Here is a 16075-nt window from a genome sequence, read left to right on the forward strand (position 1 = left end):
AAGCACATTTCATTGAAATAGACCAGTAGCTCCCAGTATCAGCTCGAAACACACAGCCTGCTGGCAGCACAGCTCATGTCTGTTTCATTGGAAAAATCGAAATTTGTTTCTTGAAATTTCATCTATGATGGCTTAGCTTCTTTCATTTGTATTTCTTGTGGTTTAGCATTTCATATACACACACGTAAGCACGTACACACAAGCTATTTTTTAGCATAACAAATTTTTAACAGCCTCAGACACCTCAGAAAATAATTATGAAAAGATGTTTGCTGGCAGAAGGCTATTTAAAGGATGAGATACATTTGTCACGAAAATTTGTGTATATTTATACTAATAATTATAACAACCTTACTAACAGTTACAGCTATGCTATAGCATAATTTCCAATATTATAACTATAAATTTAAAGCAGATATTTTATTTTTTATGGATCTGGATACAGCATTTTCTGTTTGGAAAAATCAAACACATTAAAACAACAAATGTTCCAGTCAAGGTTTCTGCTTCACCCAGTTGTCCATGAACCACAAGTACTGAGCTTGCACACTGGACACTTGGCAAATGTCTGCCTATTGACAGCAACATTATCTAAAGAAACACACAGAAGTATTCCAAAAGACTTGAAATATTCCAAAAGTGTTGGAATGCTAATAAGCCACAAACCATTGCAACCTCCTCATTCCAAACATACATGACATAAGTATTCATTTTAAACCATGTGACAATAAATTTGTTTTAATAATTTTATTTTTTAATTTTCACTTAGATTTCATATCATTAATATGCTACAATATAATCAATAAAAGCAAATTAGTTACATAATTGCAAAAGTATTTTCTGTTCAAGAAAATGTCTTTGTAAACCAATGTGGAAATTTACCAAATCAAACAGTAATGGACTTATGGATGTTTGGCCATCCTAGGTGCAGGAGAAATGTTTCAATGCTGGCATGCTCAGGTAGCATAGTCTTAACATAGAAGACCATGTTACTAGGACAGTTAATTGCCCCTTCTGAAAAACAGGATTCTAAGCAGAATAATATTCTAAGCCTAATAACATTCTAAGAATAACATAGAATTACTAAGCATTTTAAAATTTGGTTTATCTTGCCTAGTTAAACATGTGCCACTGTTTATTTTAATCTATATCTATATTTAATCTATATTTATATCTGAAAACTTCAACAGAAAGATACTTTCAAAAACATTTTAGTATGATTGGTTTACAAGTTTCCCAGTGGAACTGCTGCACAGGTTTTTCAATACCAATGAATAACCCATTTACTTAAAATAAACAAAAAATTATCTCAAAAAGAGTATACTTCTGAAATCACTAGTAGCCACTAATTAGATTTTTCACTGATTTTTCTATAGAAAAAGTTGACTTACAAAATTATTAGAAGCCTCTAAAGTAGGGAAGTAAAATATAAGACACCAGACAAAAGTAAAAATGTTTAAACTGTTTCAGGGATGAAAATAGATACCAGAGCTATTTCAGTTCAAATAGCACATCACATGCTTATTATTTCTTTGGAACATTTTGAAATATAAAAATAGTAAAATTCTAAAACTGACAGTGAAAAAAAGAGGTGACTAACCTGATCTGGAGAGGGTCTGTGGTTGGAGTGTTGTGGCCTCCCAGGAGATCGATGATGGTGGTGGTGATGATGGTGGTGGTAGTGGTGATGGTCATCATCATAGTTATCTGCCATCAGTTTCATTCTGTTTTGTGTCTGTTTAAGATGCAAAGGGAAACAATTCTGTTACATTCTGACATATTATTCTAACAGTGTTTTAGGAAGACCTTAGCTCTCTTTTATTTTTTTATTATTTTTTTCTTGGCGACTGTAAGAATCTAACAACAGAAACCCAGACTGCTGGCTTACAAAGAAAAGGAAATAGAAAAAGATACAGCATGTGAACACATCTTCTGCCTCAGTTTTCACATGAGTAGAATTGCACAAGTCAGAAATTGATATGATCAAGAATGTTGTTTGAGGGGTGTCAGAAGAAGCACTCCAGCTTTTCTAAATTTACTCTTTCAGAACAGTTCCCTATTTTTTTCCACTCTATTTTGATGCTTTGCCAATTACCTGGTAAAACCTCACCGAAAGGCATATTAAGTATACTTCAAATATTCAGTCAGCTACTGAGGCATGTCAACAAAAATAATTAATAATTATGCTAAAAGCTCTATTTTTTGCTTATTATTTTAATTGTACACCAGAATTACCCTGGTAACAGTAAGTTAAAAGAATCTGAAAACTAACTGATAAAGACAAAGGCAATTAGAGAACCGATTATGGAACTTGACACATGTTCCTGAATGAAATATAGTCTTAGATATGGATCTTGAAAAAAGATACTTCAGCTACTGCTGTGTATAGACAATAAAATCTATGTCACCACAAGATAACAAGACACATCACTGCTCTTTATCACTATTACATTTACTCCATACCATGAAAATACATAGACTGAAGGAATTCAAACTTTGCTCATGATACCAAAAATATCTTGTTACCAATTGCCCAATACAGTACTTATTTTTCTGACAGTAGGACTGAAGGCTGTCTCAGGCAAACCTATTATCAAGTTTTACTCTTCTTTTTTTTTTTTGTACTAACAAAACCTAGAAGAAAATTCTGTAAACTCTCAAAGACCTCTTCCAAAATTAGAAGAATCAATAAGAGATGTATAAAATCAATATCATGCAGATGACTGAAAGAAAAAAAGGAGTCTGAACACACCTTGTTCAATAATCTCACCTGAAACCTATAAGACAAAGTTTGTTCATGAATGAGCATTACCTACTTTGTGCCAGTTCTCTATGTGGACATCATTTGAGTTAGCCAAGCAGAAGCAAGTCTCCTTTGTACATAGACACTTTCAGTGAACAATAAAGAGATTGAAATCAGCTGCAAAAAGCCACAGATTAGCTCTAGCCATGCTTCAAGATAGCAGAATTCATTGCAACTCCAGTGAGGATGCTGGATACACACATTACCCCAGAGACTTTGACCAAATGAATAAGTTCTAAAGAACCAACATAAACAGGTGAATTTAAACGCAAGTCATTTTGTCAAGCATGTTCCTATATTAACAGGTCTAACTGACTTCCAATTCAAAGTGGCCATGACACAGCTGGTGTCCCATAGCTAGTATATGGTGAATTTAATTCCAGGACTACTGTAAATTGATTTTCCTATGAGAACAATCCCATATCAAAATTTCTGTTAGGAAAATTTCACTGATAAGTATGTTTTAATAGAAAATTTCATACCTCAGTAATTGTTATTACATTCCCCAATTTAAATGTTTGGTTTTTTTTCTAAAGTAGAAAAGAGATTTGGAATAAAAGCAAACTAAATATTCATATTACATAATATTTGAAGTATAACAAAACATGTGAGGAAAGCTATGAACCACAGGGATCACAGGAAATGTGGCTTTTTTTTTATACGTCACAATGGTTCTCAAGTACTTTGTATGATGTGTTAGAAGGATCACAGAAAACTATTTTCCAGAAGGAGACTTGTACTCAGTAAAAACAACCAACCAACCCAAACCTTTAAGGCATCCACAATACAACAGAGGCACAGTCACAGATCAGATGTGCACTTGCTTCAGCATTTCAGACTCTTTCAGACTCTTTCTCAGCACCCCTTCTCAGTGTGGTACAGAATCAGTGTCCTTCATAGGTCAAATGATGGATTCCTTTTAACAGGAATTGCACTGGCACTGTATGGTATCATTTCACATTTTTAACACTGTTTTCGGCACAGCTGAAACAATTTCATTTTCTCCCTCCTGGATAAGGGGATGGAAGGATACAGCTCTATGAACTTCTGCTATAGACTTCTAACAATTTTGCCAAAAGACCAACTCAGTCTGAATCATCATGGCATGTTTCTTTATATTCAAAGAGGAAGGACTTTTGAACAAAAGAATGGAAGATATAGAGAATTAATAGACAAATAATAACCCACTTACTGTAAATGCTGTAATATTCTGCCTCTTTGGGAAGCTCCTAACATTTTATTAGTTTATTTTCTTATCAATGAACAGCCTTAAATTTCCTACCTTACAACTGTATTCCATAAAAGAATGCAAAAGTTAAACAAGATGATATATGCAATCCTAAAAGTGTCCCCTGTAATGAGGTGTTGGGGATTAAACGTGTCATGGGATAAGAACTGTAAATGAATGATGTCATCTTTCTAATTTGGTGCTGCAATATAAATAAACCACTTCTAATGTTTCTTCCTTTTGGATGCCAGATTGCAGTAAAATGTGCACAAAGAAATGTTAATGCTGTAGTAGGCTTCCTTCAATGTTGTGGAAGCAAAATACATAAGAAATGTTAAACAAGAATTTCTTTTCCACTTCAGTGATCATCAAGCCATTCAATTTTTTTGTATGATTTGAGATTGTCTTTAACTTTTTAAAATGATCCTAAATATTTTGCAAAATATTATTTCTAAAGGCTTTTTAGTTTTATTTTCTAGCTCTTCACAATGATAACTAAATTTTTGATATTATGTTTGCCTTTGCTTTAGCTATTGTCTCTGTTACACTTCCTAACTGAACTGTATTTTTCAGGTATGCTTAGTTTTATATAAGGTTTTATAAAACATGGCACAATTTCAAACTTTTAAAAGCAGGACTTTGGAGAAAGAAAACCAAGAGGATTTCCAGAGGAGGAACAAAAGTAAAGACACCCAGAGGAATAATACCATCCTTTTCAGGTCTTTTTAAACCAAAATCTGTGAAATTACTTCTGTTTGCTTCCCTTGCTAACTCTTCATCTTTAGTAGGCTTTGAAATGCCAGGTATATTTTTATTTGAGGAAGAAATTCTTTAATCACATTGCAATTAATTCAGGACCTCAGGGTTTCACACCCCTACACTTACCTACAAACACACACAGAAGCACACAGAAAGGTGTATGCATTATAGGATGTCGGTGTATCAAACAGACAGTAAATCCTCATGGTCTGGGTCCCATATCAACACACTGGGACACTGCTTCAGTACTGAGTGCAAGGGAAAAACACCTCCTACTGACTTGCCAATGCCAGCATTTCCTGCAACACCCTGAGCATACCTGACAATTTCCTGTTCAAGAACATCCAAGACCTTGTCTTACACTACTTTTGAAGGCACAAAAGATTATTCAATTGCTTTTCTGGGTGACTGGGGAACTTGGTCTTGGAATGTACAACTCATGAAAATTAGAGTGATGACTGTTTGTGCATTTCAACTGTGCCGTATCTAATATCTGTCATACGTTACTATGCACAAATTACTCCAAATCTGAAAGACTTATGTTGTGCAGTTCACAATGTTATTCACATTTTCCTCTCAAAACTGTGTTTATTGTGTTTTCTTTAAAACAGGGTTTCTCAAAATTTACATAGCCACAGTTCTGAAAACAAAATTATCATAACAACAGTTCTTTTTGGAATAGTGTGGTGAACACCAGGCCCACATCTGAGGTAGAGCAGTTTTAAATTTGGATTTATACTAGGAAAGAAAAGATGTTAATTTGTAAAATGTAACGATTAGTTAACTGCATTTCCTGCAGACCAGGTATAGCCTGAGTAGTTGTAGGTTCAACAGTTTCCATAGACTTTTTTGCTTTAAATTATTGACTACATTCAATAAATACTGCATCCATTTTGAAATAAGAGAATGATAGAAGAATCAAAAGCAGCTTAAATCTTTGTGCACAGGTATATTAACCCTTAGGGCTTGAAACAGTTGTCTTTGATCCTCAGGTATCACTATTTGCTAAGCTGTCAAGGTCATGAATGGTATGTGTAACTGAATTTTTAACCCACTTAACAAAGAATTTATGATCTAGCACTGTAAGAAAACTGACAGATATTTCTTGTCCTCCTCAAATTCTGTTGAGTTTAACTAAGGATCTACTGAAGTGAAGCGAAAGTCTTTGATTGACTGGTAACAGACTAAATAGCTTAACAGCAATCTGTAACTGTAAAACTGTAATATTAAAACTGTCTTTTAAAAAATATTTTAGCAAGGTGGCAGTCAGGAACTATGCTTTGATCTGTCATCTGGATCAAGTTAACAACAAAACTCTCATGAATGAGGTTCAAATGAGGAAAAAAAAGTATTATTTGTTGCTCTGGGACATAGGTGTAAGAGTACTCAGTACTACTACTTTCCTTTGGATTTTCTTAGTTTCTGTTCACTAAATAAAATGTGAAACATTTCTATAATAAGCACTTTTAACAAAGTAGGATTTTTCCCTAAACAATGTGAGAGGCAGGCAGATACAAGGCCCACAAGCTATCCTGGAGATAACCGTGGTCTAATTACTACAGCATGGAATTTAAAATCTAGAGACCCACATGCTAGCTTTGATTCTGCAACAGCTCCTTGTCTTCAATGGCACAGAACCTCTATTTCTTGCAAACTTACTATATGAAAATAAGCAGGCTAATATTTCCACAAACACTTCAAGATCTTAATGTAGCAGATGTTTAGTTCTAGCTTTCCTGGCTTTTACTAATACATTATTCGAGATTTTTTTCTTTCCTAAGACAACAATTTTAGAAAACACTAAAAATTTTGGTTTTAACTTTGAAATCCAGAAGGTAAGTATTAAGAAATCGTGTGCTTAAGACGATATAGTTCTCCCAAGTTTATCCAGAAGTTGCATAAACTTAGTGGAATTAACCTGGATTTAATGAAAGTATGTGCAACTGCAGTTGATTTCCAGTATGAATCCAGTGCTTCAGGCCTGAATTTCATTACCAGAGGGTTAAGAAAATGTTTTATAATTAAGGTCGATCTGTACTTACTCTCTCCAAATACAATCAGTTTTCATGTTATTACAATATTTTTGCACATTCTTTGAAAACTATTGTTGTTTGAAGACAAATTAAGAATTTCTATCATTTTCATTGCTGCACAACACAAAAGTTTTTAACTGCCATGGAATACAATTTAAAGCTGATTTTTTGTTTGATAACTTACAGTTAATTAAATATTGGACAACAAATGCTGAACATGGACTCAAATATCCTTAAAGTTCACCAAATTACATTTGTCTCTCACAATCCATTAAAGGACTATAACAGTTCATATGAAATGAAGACTTTACGAAAATGGCATTTATCTGTTCATTAAAAAAAAAACAACACACAAAACAAACACAAAATATTCCACAATGTGGACTATTACACTTGAAAATTAGCTACACAGAATGCTGTGTTCCCAAGTAGCCATTATGGTCACCTTTCAGACCAAAGAAACCATTACAGGCTACACTGAAAATTAAAATTAAATGCCATGTAAAGCCTGCATTTCTAGAACTTGATCAAGTTCCTTTTTGTTTTGTTTTGTTTTTAGTTTGCCTTTATTTCACTTGTGCTATCTGATTATCATTAAATATTTTTCTGAGATCAAAAATAACAAGTTTGAATTCCAACCCTGTGCATAAATTTCTTTATATACTTCAAGATTTTTGAACGCTGGTTCACTAACCATCTAGCTGAAGCAAAAAAAGAGAATTCCCAGGCTAATATAGTTTAAAAGCCTAACCTTGAGACTGCTGTCCATAGTTTAAATGGTCACATGCGTCTTCAATCAATGCATTTTGTAGCAGAAAGTGTCCCTGCCTATGGCAGGGCCATGGGACTGGAACTAGATGAACTTTAAGGTCCCTTCCAACCTAAACTATTCTATGGTTCTGTGTTTAAATGAGAAAAATGGTTAAAATATATTTATCAACTATGGTTTTGAGAGGATTTGTGCTATTTTTCCATAAGCCAAAGGATCTGTTAATTGTCCATTGTTTAAAATGACCTTTTGCCAATACCAGAGCTGCATGGAAGTGGCCTTAAGTATTCTTTAATATACTTCAAAGTATTCCAGAGCTCTTATTATTTTATGCCAATTATTCAGGCCCCTTCAAACAGCATAATACTAGGAAGATAATGCAAATTATTTCCAAAATTAATTATGCTGTTATCTTCAATCATTAGAAATATGTGATCATATTATATTTAGGTTTTTTTGTCACTTATAGAGTGAGTTTTTAGACACCGAGAAAATTCCAATAGAAAAAAAAGTAATGAAGACTGTGTTTGCAAGCACTCATCAGCAACCAAAAGATAACAAAAACATTACAGTATGGTAACTAGGACTTCCAGATGCTAAATAACTCTCATAATCATAACTGTGTGGGTGTTGGAATGCATCACTATGGGGTAGAGTTATGTTTTACTGAGTGCTTTAATTATGCATTTTCTTTTTATAACATCCCTGGTAATATGATCTATTCTTATATTCTTACTCTTAACTATACTTTAACACAGGTTTTGCTGCTTTGTTTCCCATCTCCATCGAAGAACACAATAATTTTTCAATGTTAAAATTCCAAATGAGCTAATAAGCATGTTTTTATTTTTCTGTTACAGTGTATGACTTGCCTTGGAAAGTGTGAGAGACAGGATGCATGCAGGCTAAAAGTGTGCATGATAGCTTATTGGAGAAAAGTTTGGCTACTCCTCATTTAAGTCCTTAATGATAGTTTTTACTTCCTTAATGATTCAACCGTTGCATATGAAGCAAAAAACACAGTAACTTTTTTATGTTGAGAAAGGATATAAACTTTTTGCCGTCTATATCTAGTTATATATTAATCTTAATTCATGTTATGTTTTACATTAAAATCTTAGAACTTGTATCATTTCATAGAATCATAGAATCATAGAATCTAAGGGGCTGGAAGGGACCTCGAAAGATCATCTAGTCCAACCCCCCCTGCCAGAGCAGGGTCTCCTAGAGTACATCACACAGGAATGCATCCAGGTGGGTTTTGAATGTCTCCAGTGAAGAAGACTCCACAACCTCCCTGGGCAGCCTGTTCCAGTGCTCTGTCACTCTCACAGTAAAAAAAATTTTTTCGGATATTCACCTTGAACCTCCTATGCTCCAATTTACACCCATTACCCCTTGTCCTATCACTGGTCATCACTGAGAAAAGCCTAACTCCGTCCCCCTGACACTCACCCCTTACATATTTGTAAACATTAATGAGGTCACCCCTCAGTCTCCTTTTCTCCAAACATGTAACCAGAACACCTGTTCTTTGAGCCCTGTCTGCCCTCCGCAGATTTGCAGGACAAAAAGCAGGGACTAAGACACAATACTGAGTATTTTTCAAGTTTTCATTAAATTCAACCTTCCTCCCAGGTGAAATACAAAAGGAGGTGCTGGTCAAGTTAGATACTCTTGACTCCTGTGCAGCAATGGAAAGCAGCATCCAATGTAGATTTTTTCAGATACTTCAACCTGATAATGTAAGTGTTGAACATGAACATAAAAGTTTTTCATACATTTCAGCTTTTTTAATTAGAGCACTAGTTAATTGATATTCACAACCACTCCACCTGCTGCTTTACAAGTTGACAAAATGTGACTGGGTTACCTTGAAAGAAGTTAGAGCTCACAGTAAGTCTTGCTCTTCATAAGCAGAAGGATAGTAGTCTTACAAACACTAGCTGGGATATTCAACACTTGGCAGACTGAGACAGGCAGCAGTTCCAACTGCCAAACAGACACTTGTCTAAAGTACTAAGGCCAAATTTCAACTTTCCTGACACTTGTGACTGAACAAAGTTATGTTGATTTGAACACGGTCATCTGATTTTTTGGCTGTGTTTTTTTAAAGCATTTAAAGCTTGTGGTTTTGAAGTCTTTTTAAGTTCTATGAATTAGAAGTATGGCTTGAAGCACAGGAAATATCTTGTAATAATACAGCATCCTCAGTAATGTACAGGCTAAAGTCATGCTACAAGTATTCATCTGAGTCCAACTACTAAACTTGTTAATTACACAGAAGAATGTACGAACACAGACACAAAGAAGTGGGTTAAAAAAACACAACTGAAACTCTGAAACAGTAGCTGCCTGAGGACATCTCAGGCCAGGTCCTAGTAAATGCAGACAAGCAATGTAAGAAGGTAAGTTTTTCAGGGTTTTTTTTTTTTTCTTTTTTTTTTTTCTGTTTTTTTGTTTGTTTTGTTTGTTTGTTTGTTTTTTACAAAAGGAAACATGTCATTAAAAAAAGATACTTCTCCATAATAATTATTTAAAACCAGACAATAATCAGATACTTCATGCTGATAAACAAGATATTTGAAACTGCAAATCTTTGGTTAGTAACATTGACTGTCAGCATCTTTAATGTTTGAATAGTCCAATTTAGCTGTCACTTTTGCAATTTCATTTCCAAGCCCAGCTCTGTCAATTTTATCATATACAAAGTTTAGCCCAAGTTGAAATGACTACAATATGCAATAAAAAAAAACAAAAATAAAAACAAAAAAATCACCACATGGATGGTATATTGGAGTATGAACCAAAAGGGAGATAACATCACAAGACTGTCTTGATATTACCTATAAAATATTTTTGTTTGATGCTGGATTGTAAAAATTAGAAGCTATATCTACCACCACAGGAGCTGAAAAATTTCACACCAAATTATTGCAATTTTTTAAAATCACCATCTACTTAGCCCTGCACTGTGAGATCAGGTGCTAAACTATATTTAGCTTAATCATCATGGGGTGTTTTTTAGTGGAACTTAAGGACTTGTTTCAAAAACGCCTCACGGAGAAATAAAACATTTTTGGCTCAGAGTTCACTCATTTATAATGGAGACATTCATTATTCTTATCTGAAATACTTAATACCCATTTTCACCTATCAAGCCAGCCAGATAAAAAATTACAGAAGTTCAGTGTTAATATACACATTCCTTTATATCTGTATTACCTATTTATTCCATGTAAGACTTTTAGTCTCAGTGGAGTTAAACAGTCATTCTGAACAAAGTGCATTATGGCAGCTATTGCTATGGGGAGGTTCTAATATAAGTTCCCAATGAAATTATCACCAGTGAAAAAGGGTGCCATTAGACATGGCCATGCTTAAGATATGATACAAATTCTTCAAGAATGAGAAAACTCTGAACAGAGAACAAACAGAAACTGATTTTAAAGCAGATCACCAACCATGCAGCAGGAAAGGACTTGTGTACCAGGTGTGTGATGCCTGACTGCTATAGGCTACAAGGCAAAAAAAAGTCCCCTTCACTGGAAAATGCTTGTGTAAAAACATCATCCAATAGAATTTGGATTCCTGAGAGCATAAGGGTGAAAAACTGATGTCATAGCCAGATATTACTTGAGTCCTTCAACTTCTATAATATAAACCTTACTAGGAATATGTGAAAAGTGTTGTGTGACCACTGCCAACATCTTTAGTACACTTCCAACACAGAACATTTCTTCTGAATTTAACTACTTTGATCAGGCAAAGACCAGCAGCTACGCTCACATACTCTTTTTCTTCCTTGTGCCATATGGAGTCTGCTGCATTAAGCTATAGGGAGAAGTTGTTTCCATTGTTTCACCCTTACATTCATCTGTCCGCATTGCATTTATAATTAAACTGCTTATACTTGGCAAAATTAGGAGTCACAGATTAAGATTCAAAAAATACAGATTCAAAATTCAGATTACAAATTAAGAGAATAAAACTCAGGGTTAAGACATGTAGAAATATTGCCTTAGGATATTTCTCATTATTATGAAAAGTATAAATTACAAGGGTTTTTTTTAAGATAGTAAATAAATTTAAGGCCACTAAATGCACGGGCTACTTGAATTAAAGTCAATGGATCTGCACAGATACATTTAAAATCAGAGATTAACAGTCCTTTTGCTACATCTCCTGAGTATTTTTAAGGAAAAAATACCTGGACTGATTTTCTTCATATGAGAGTTCACTATATGAAGTTATTATTTATTCTTACCAACTGAAAATAAAGCAAAGAGCTTTTGTAGCATTTGTGTTTTAAAAAAAAGGGTCTCAGATGACTCCTGAAACAGATCTGTGTAAATAACAGTAATAATTATTATAATTACAATTATAATGTATTCTATGCTCCTATAATATTGCTACCTTCAAGGAAATCAGAAACATTAGCTTAAGTCTGACAATGCTAGAAACAGAAGCAATAGTGATTATGAACCTGCACAACCCTTGGACAGTGCAACTGATTCCAAGTTCTATTGATGATAACGTTTACAGACACTGTAAGAAAGCATTGCAAGACTTTTTTGTTTCCCCACTCATTAAACATTAGAGGGCTTAAAAGCAGTTAATTAACACATAGTGTCACAGAAGAAAGTTTTGGGCTGCCAGAATAATCACAATCACAATCAAAACTAATCCTATTCTTTTTCTTATACAGTAATATAAATGTGTTAAATATCATCAAAACCACAATGCAATACAGATTAATTAATCTAGCAGGGAAAAATACAACTTGGGGTATTTTGTTATTTCTTAGTGCTTGATGTCACCACGTTAATATCACATTAGCACTGTTTCTGATGCACTTAACTAGAACAGTATTTGTAATGTAACACATTACCTTCAATTCCATTTTATTCCTTTGCTGCTGAAAGAGTTATCTGAAATATTTCGATGCTAATTAGTAAGAGCACTACTATGTATTGTATGCAGGAGAAAATATTGTTAGTGGTTACTTTGCTGAGAAACTGTGGTTACATAGATTTTTAAAATTCCTTGATTGTTTCTCACTCTTTTTTTTTTTCATTAGCAGTATGCTCATGTGATGAAATATAGAGTAGTGAACTAATAGACCAGAGAAGACTGCCAAACACCAGCTTTGCCTCTGGCCAGAGTGTTCTGTACACCTGCAGTCTTGAAAACACTGGGAAGGTTTCTAATTTCATGTTTTGAGAAGAAAAATAAAATGCTCTCAAGCAGTTAGGAGTCCTTGCATTTAGGCCAATTCCACTGACATTTTTGGCTCTATGTCCCAAGCATGAAAAGAGGTAACTGGGAAATTTTCTCACAGTATCCAAGTTCAGAATGAATCAGTAACATCGCAGTGTCTTCGGCTCTTACCAAAATCTCTTGAGATGTTCTAAAAACGGTCTTTAAGCTAATTATTTAATGAAGGATTGCATCACTATAAAAATTTCTCTAAAAATAGCTGCCTCAGAATTCTCAAATGAATTTTTGGCCAGGGTGATTATAAATATTATGCAATCACTCAGCCAAGCCCTCGTGGTGATCTAGGTTAATACTCTATTTTTGAAAGATTTTTTAAGCCTACTACAAAATTCTATGGCTTTCAAAATGCAGTATTTGGCATATGAATCAGAACTACTCCAGTGGTTCTGTTTTGCTGGGAGTGCATTACTATGTTTCCCATTTACTTAAACCACTAAACAAATACTTAACTGACAGATTGCAGCTGGTAAATTGCATTTAAATCATTACAATTAAATATGTTCATTCCTTTTGGGAAGCTGTTTGCAAGACTGAGATCAGTATTATTACTACTAATTTTACAGGTGGGCACACTGTGATACAAATAATTTTCCTAGGTTACAAAAACGTAATTTGAAAAAAACTTTTAACAGTAAGCTAGTACTTGAGATAAAACCAATCTTTTTAACCTAGCTCCAAAATAACTAACAGAGTAAGAATCCATAAAAAGACTGCTCATCTCATTCACATAAATAATTTTGGTCTTTAATAAATGTACAGTTGTGGCTTCATATTTTAAATAAATCACATATGTTCTCATTCCCTTAGAAAGGCAGCATATTTCATTTCTTTAAGATGCTTCTTTTTCAGTGTAAAAAATAGTGATGAATAAAAAAAATCAATGTCCTGGTAGTTTACAATGTTTTTGACTTTCACAAAAAAAAAAAAATAGAATAGAAGAAAAGGAGAAAGGCATTCACATGCATATTTGGTGCTAGGAGCATTGTTTAATTCATGAACTATTTTGAAAGAGAAAAAACCTTGAAATTTGCAATAGATTTTTTTTTTTTAAGTTTTCTGGCTTAATTCTATTTTCTATTTTCTATTTTATTTCTAGATTACTATTGTGATGTACTTTGTCACGCTGCAGACACTGTCAAGAAATGGAAATTAGTACATTTGGCAATGTGGAAAATATTTAGTCCTTACTAAAAAAGTAATTGAAAAATTAAAAAGAAAAGCATGTAGGTATCCTTTTGATGCTGGGGTGAGGTGCATTTGGGAAGTAAACACTTTGCCTTGAAACTCAGTAAAGGCTGACAAGACTGTTATAAGATAAACCACATTAGAAATACAAGACACAAAATAACAGAATGTTTATGACATAGATACACAAGGATTAATATTCACACTTAAGGAGACAGTACACTGTATATGTTTTATCTTTGCCAGAATGGTACCTGTTTAGATGATAGCCTGTTACTCATAGATATTGAAAAGCTCTTAGTTTTCTTCTCATGGAAATTGAATGCTCATTGCCTGTGGCATAACAATATTCTTCTGAAGCAACCCTAAGGAAGCTTATGGAGTGCCAAGAAGCTTCCAGTTGAAATATAAAATACACCAGGATGTTTCAGGAGGCTACCAGAATGACTAGATTTTTCATAGTGTAAATCTGTGGTGAAAGCAGCTACATTTACATTTAGGCAATTCAATCCCAGTGCAAGTCTGTAACACATAGACTGTTTTTCTGGCCTTACTCCAATAACAATAAAATTCTATGAGTAAACTCAATACTTCACTGAGTTAGTCCACTGAGTTTAACAGAATTGACCTCCTGGACCTTTAAGACATCGCATACACACTGTACCATATCTCTTTCAATGTGAAGCAGGCTTTTGAGGCCTATAATGTCCTAACATGATGGGAGCCAGCACAGCTCTTGCATAGCATTCTGAGTAGCAGTAGGTGAATTTGCAAAAATCTTGATGTTCCAACTAGGTAAGCACCTATAAATGTTATCCATTGAAGCTTCACAACCCCTTCCTTTACATTGCAACCCTCACTGACCTCATCAGTTAGGTGAAAAAGCAGCAGTCGTCTCTATCCTGCATAGGAAATATTAAGTAGTATTCACATTTTTGGTATGAAAAAAAATTGTCTGACTCTAAGAAATTTACTTTCATCAACAGAATTTTCCAGAGGAAGACAGCGAGTTCCTTTCTTATGCCTCAAAGAGGATATTCCTGGGCATTTCATGTATACAGTCAGAAATCCTTGATGCTGATGAATGCACACACACACCTCTCCTTCTTTCAAGAAAGAAGCCTTTGTAACTCAAAAAAAAAAGCCCTTTCTATTTACTCTTTCATATCAGCAGAAGACTTTCCAAGTTACAGCAATCCTACCTAGGACACTGAAGCCACTACCTGAATAGCAACAGCAAACTAGCGTCCTAGTCTTGGAATATAGTGTGCTTTTTTAGGTATTATCCATTGGAAGGATCCACAGTACAGCATGATTTGAAATTGCTAGAAATATGGAGTTGGAGTTTATCAATTACATGACGAAGTCTAGGATAACACTGAAAGAGACAGTAGCAAAAACAGAGGCTTGGAAAGTTCCTGAGATAGAAAGAAACTCCCCAAACTGCAAACAAAAGCAAAAATAAAATCAGACTGTCAGATATATGATGGTGTAGTGAAAGGGCTGAAGTTTTCCAACAGGCTATTTAGGCCAAAGTGATTCACCTGTCTATAAAAATCAGAAGATAAAACTTGATTGAAAAAAATATTTTCTACTTCAGATGGTAAAGCTCATCCTCACTCAAGGTCAATTTCAAATTAGTGCTTCTTTACTAAAATGACAAGTCTTTGAAAAACAAGATGTTCTTGGGAGACATGCAGGACATAAGAAGAGCAGATGCAATAAGCTCAATTGTAGCATCTCCACATGAACCCTGCAGTACAATGAGGAAAATATAGGAAGATTATCTAAAGAAACTCTAGGATGCTGCTTCTCTATGTGCTTTGCTGACATCTACAACAACGCAGGTAGGTGAAATTATGCTCAAGCAAATTTCTAACTACACTTAGCACTCTATTATAAATTATTGCCCAATAGCTTGTGTACATAATTTAAGATACCATCTGTATTAACTTCTGCTTTACACTGCAACAACTCTCCATCTGTTTTGCAGGTCTATCACAACAGTGAAATGAAAG

General features: G+C 34.2%; 1 protein-coding gene across 1 annotated transcript in view; it reads right to left on the minus strand.

The window, feature by feature from the left end:
* Positions 1-494: 494 nt before the first annotated feature.
* Positions 495-16075, minus strand: part of ERC2 (ELKS/RAB6-interacting/CAST family member 2) — a 306680-nt gene continuing 291099 nt past the window's right edge. The window contains exons 16-17 of the mRNA XM_009993503.1: positions 1601-1735; positions 495-572 (exon numbers count right to left, since the gene is read on the minus strand). Of these exons, the coding sequence (XP_009991805.1) occupies positions 495-572; positions 1601-1735 (213 nt within the window). The remainder of the gene's footprint in view (positions 573-1600; positions 1736-16075) is intronic.

This window comes from Chaetura pelagica, unplaced genomic scaffold (assembly GCF_000747805.2).
Source record: "Chaetura pelagica isolate M959 unplaced genomic scaffold, ChaPel_1.0 scaffold630, whole genome shotgun sequence".
Lineage (NCBI taxonomy): Eukaryota > Metazoa > Chordata > Aves > Apodiformes > Apodidae > Chaetura > Chaetura pelagica.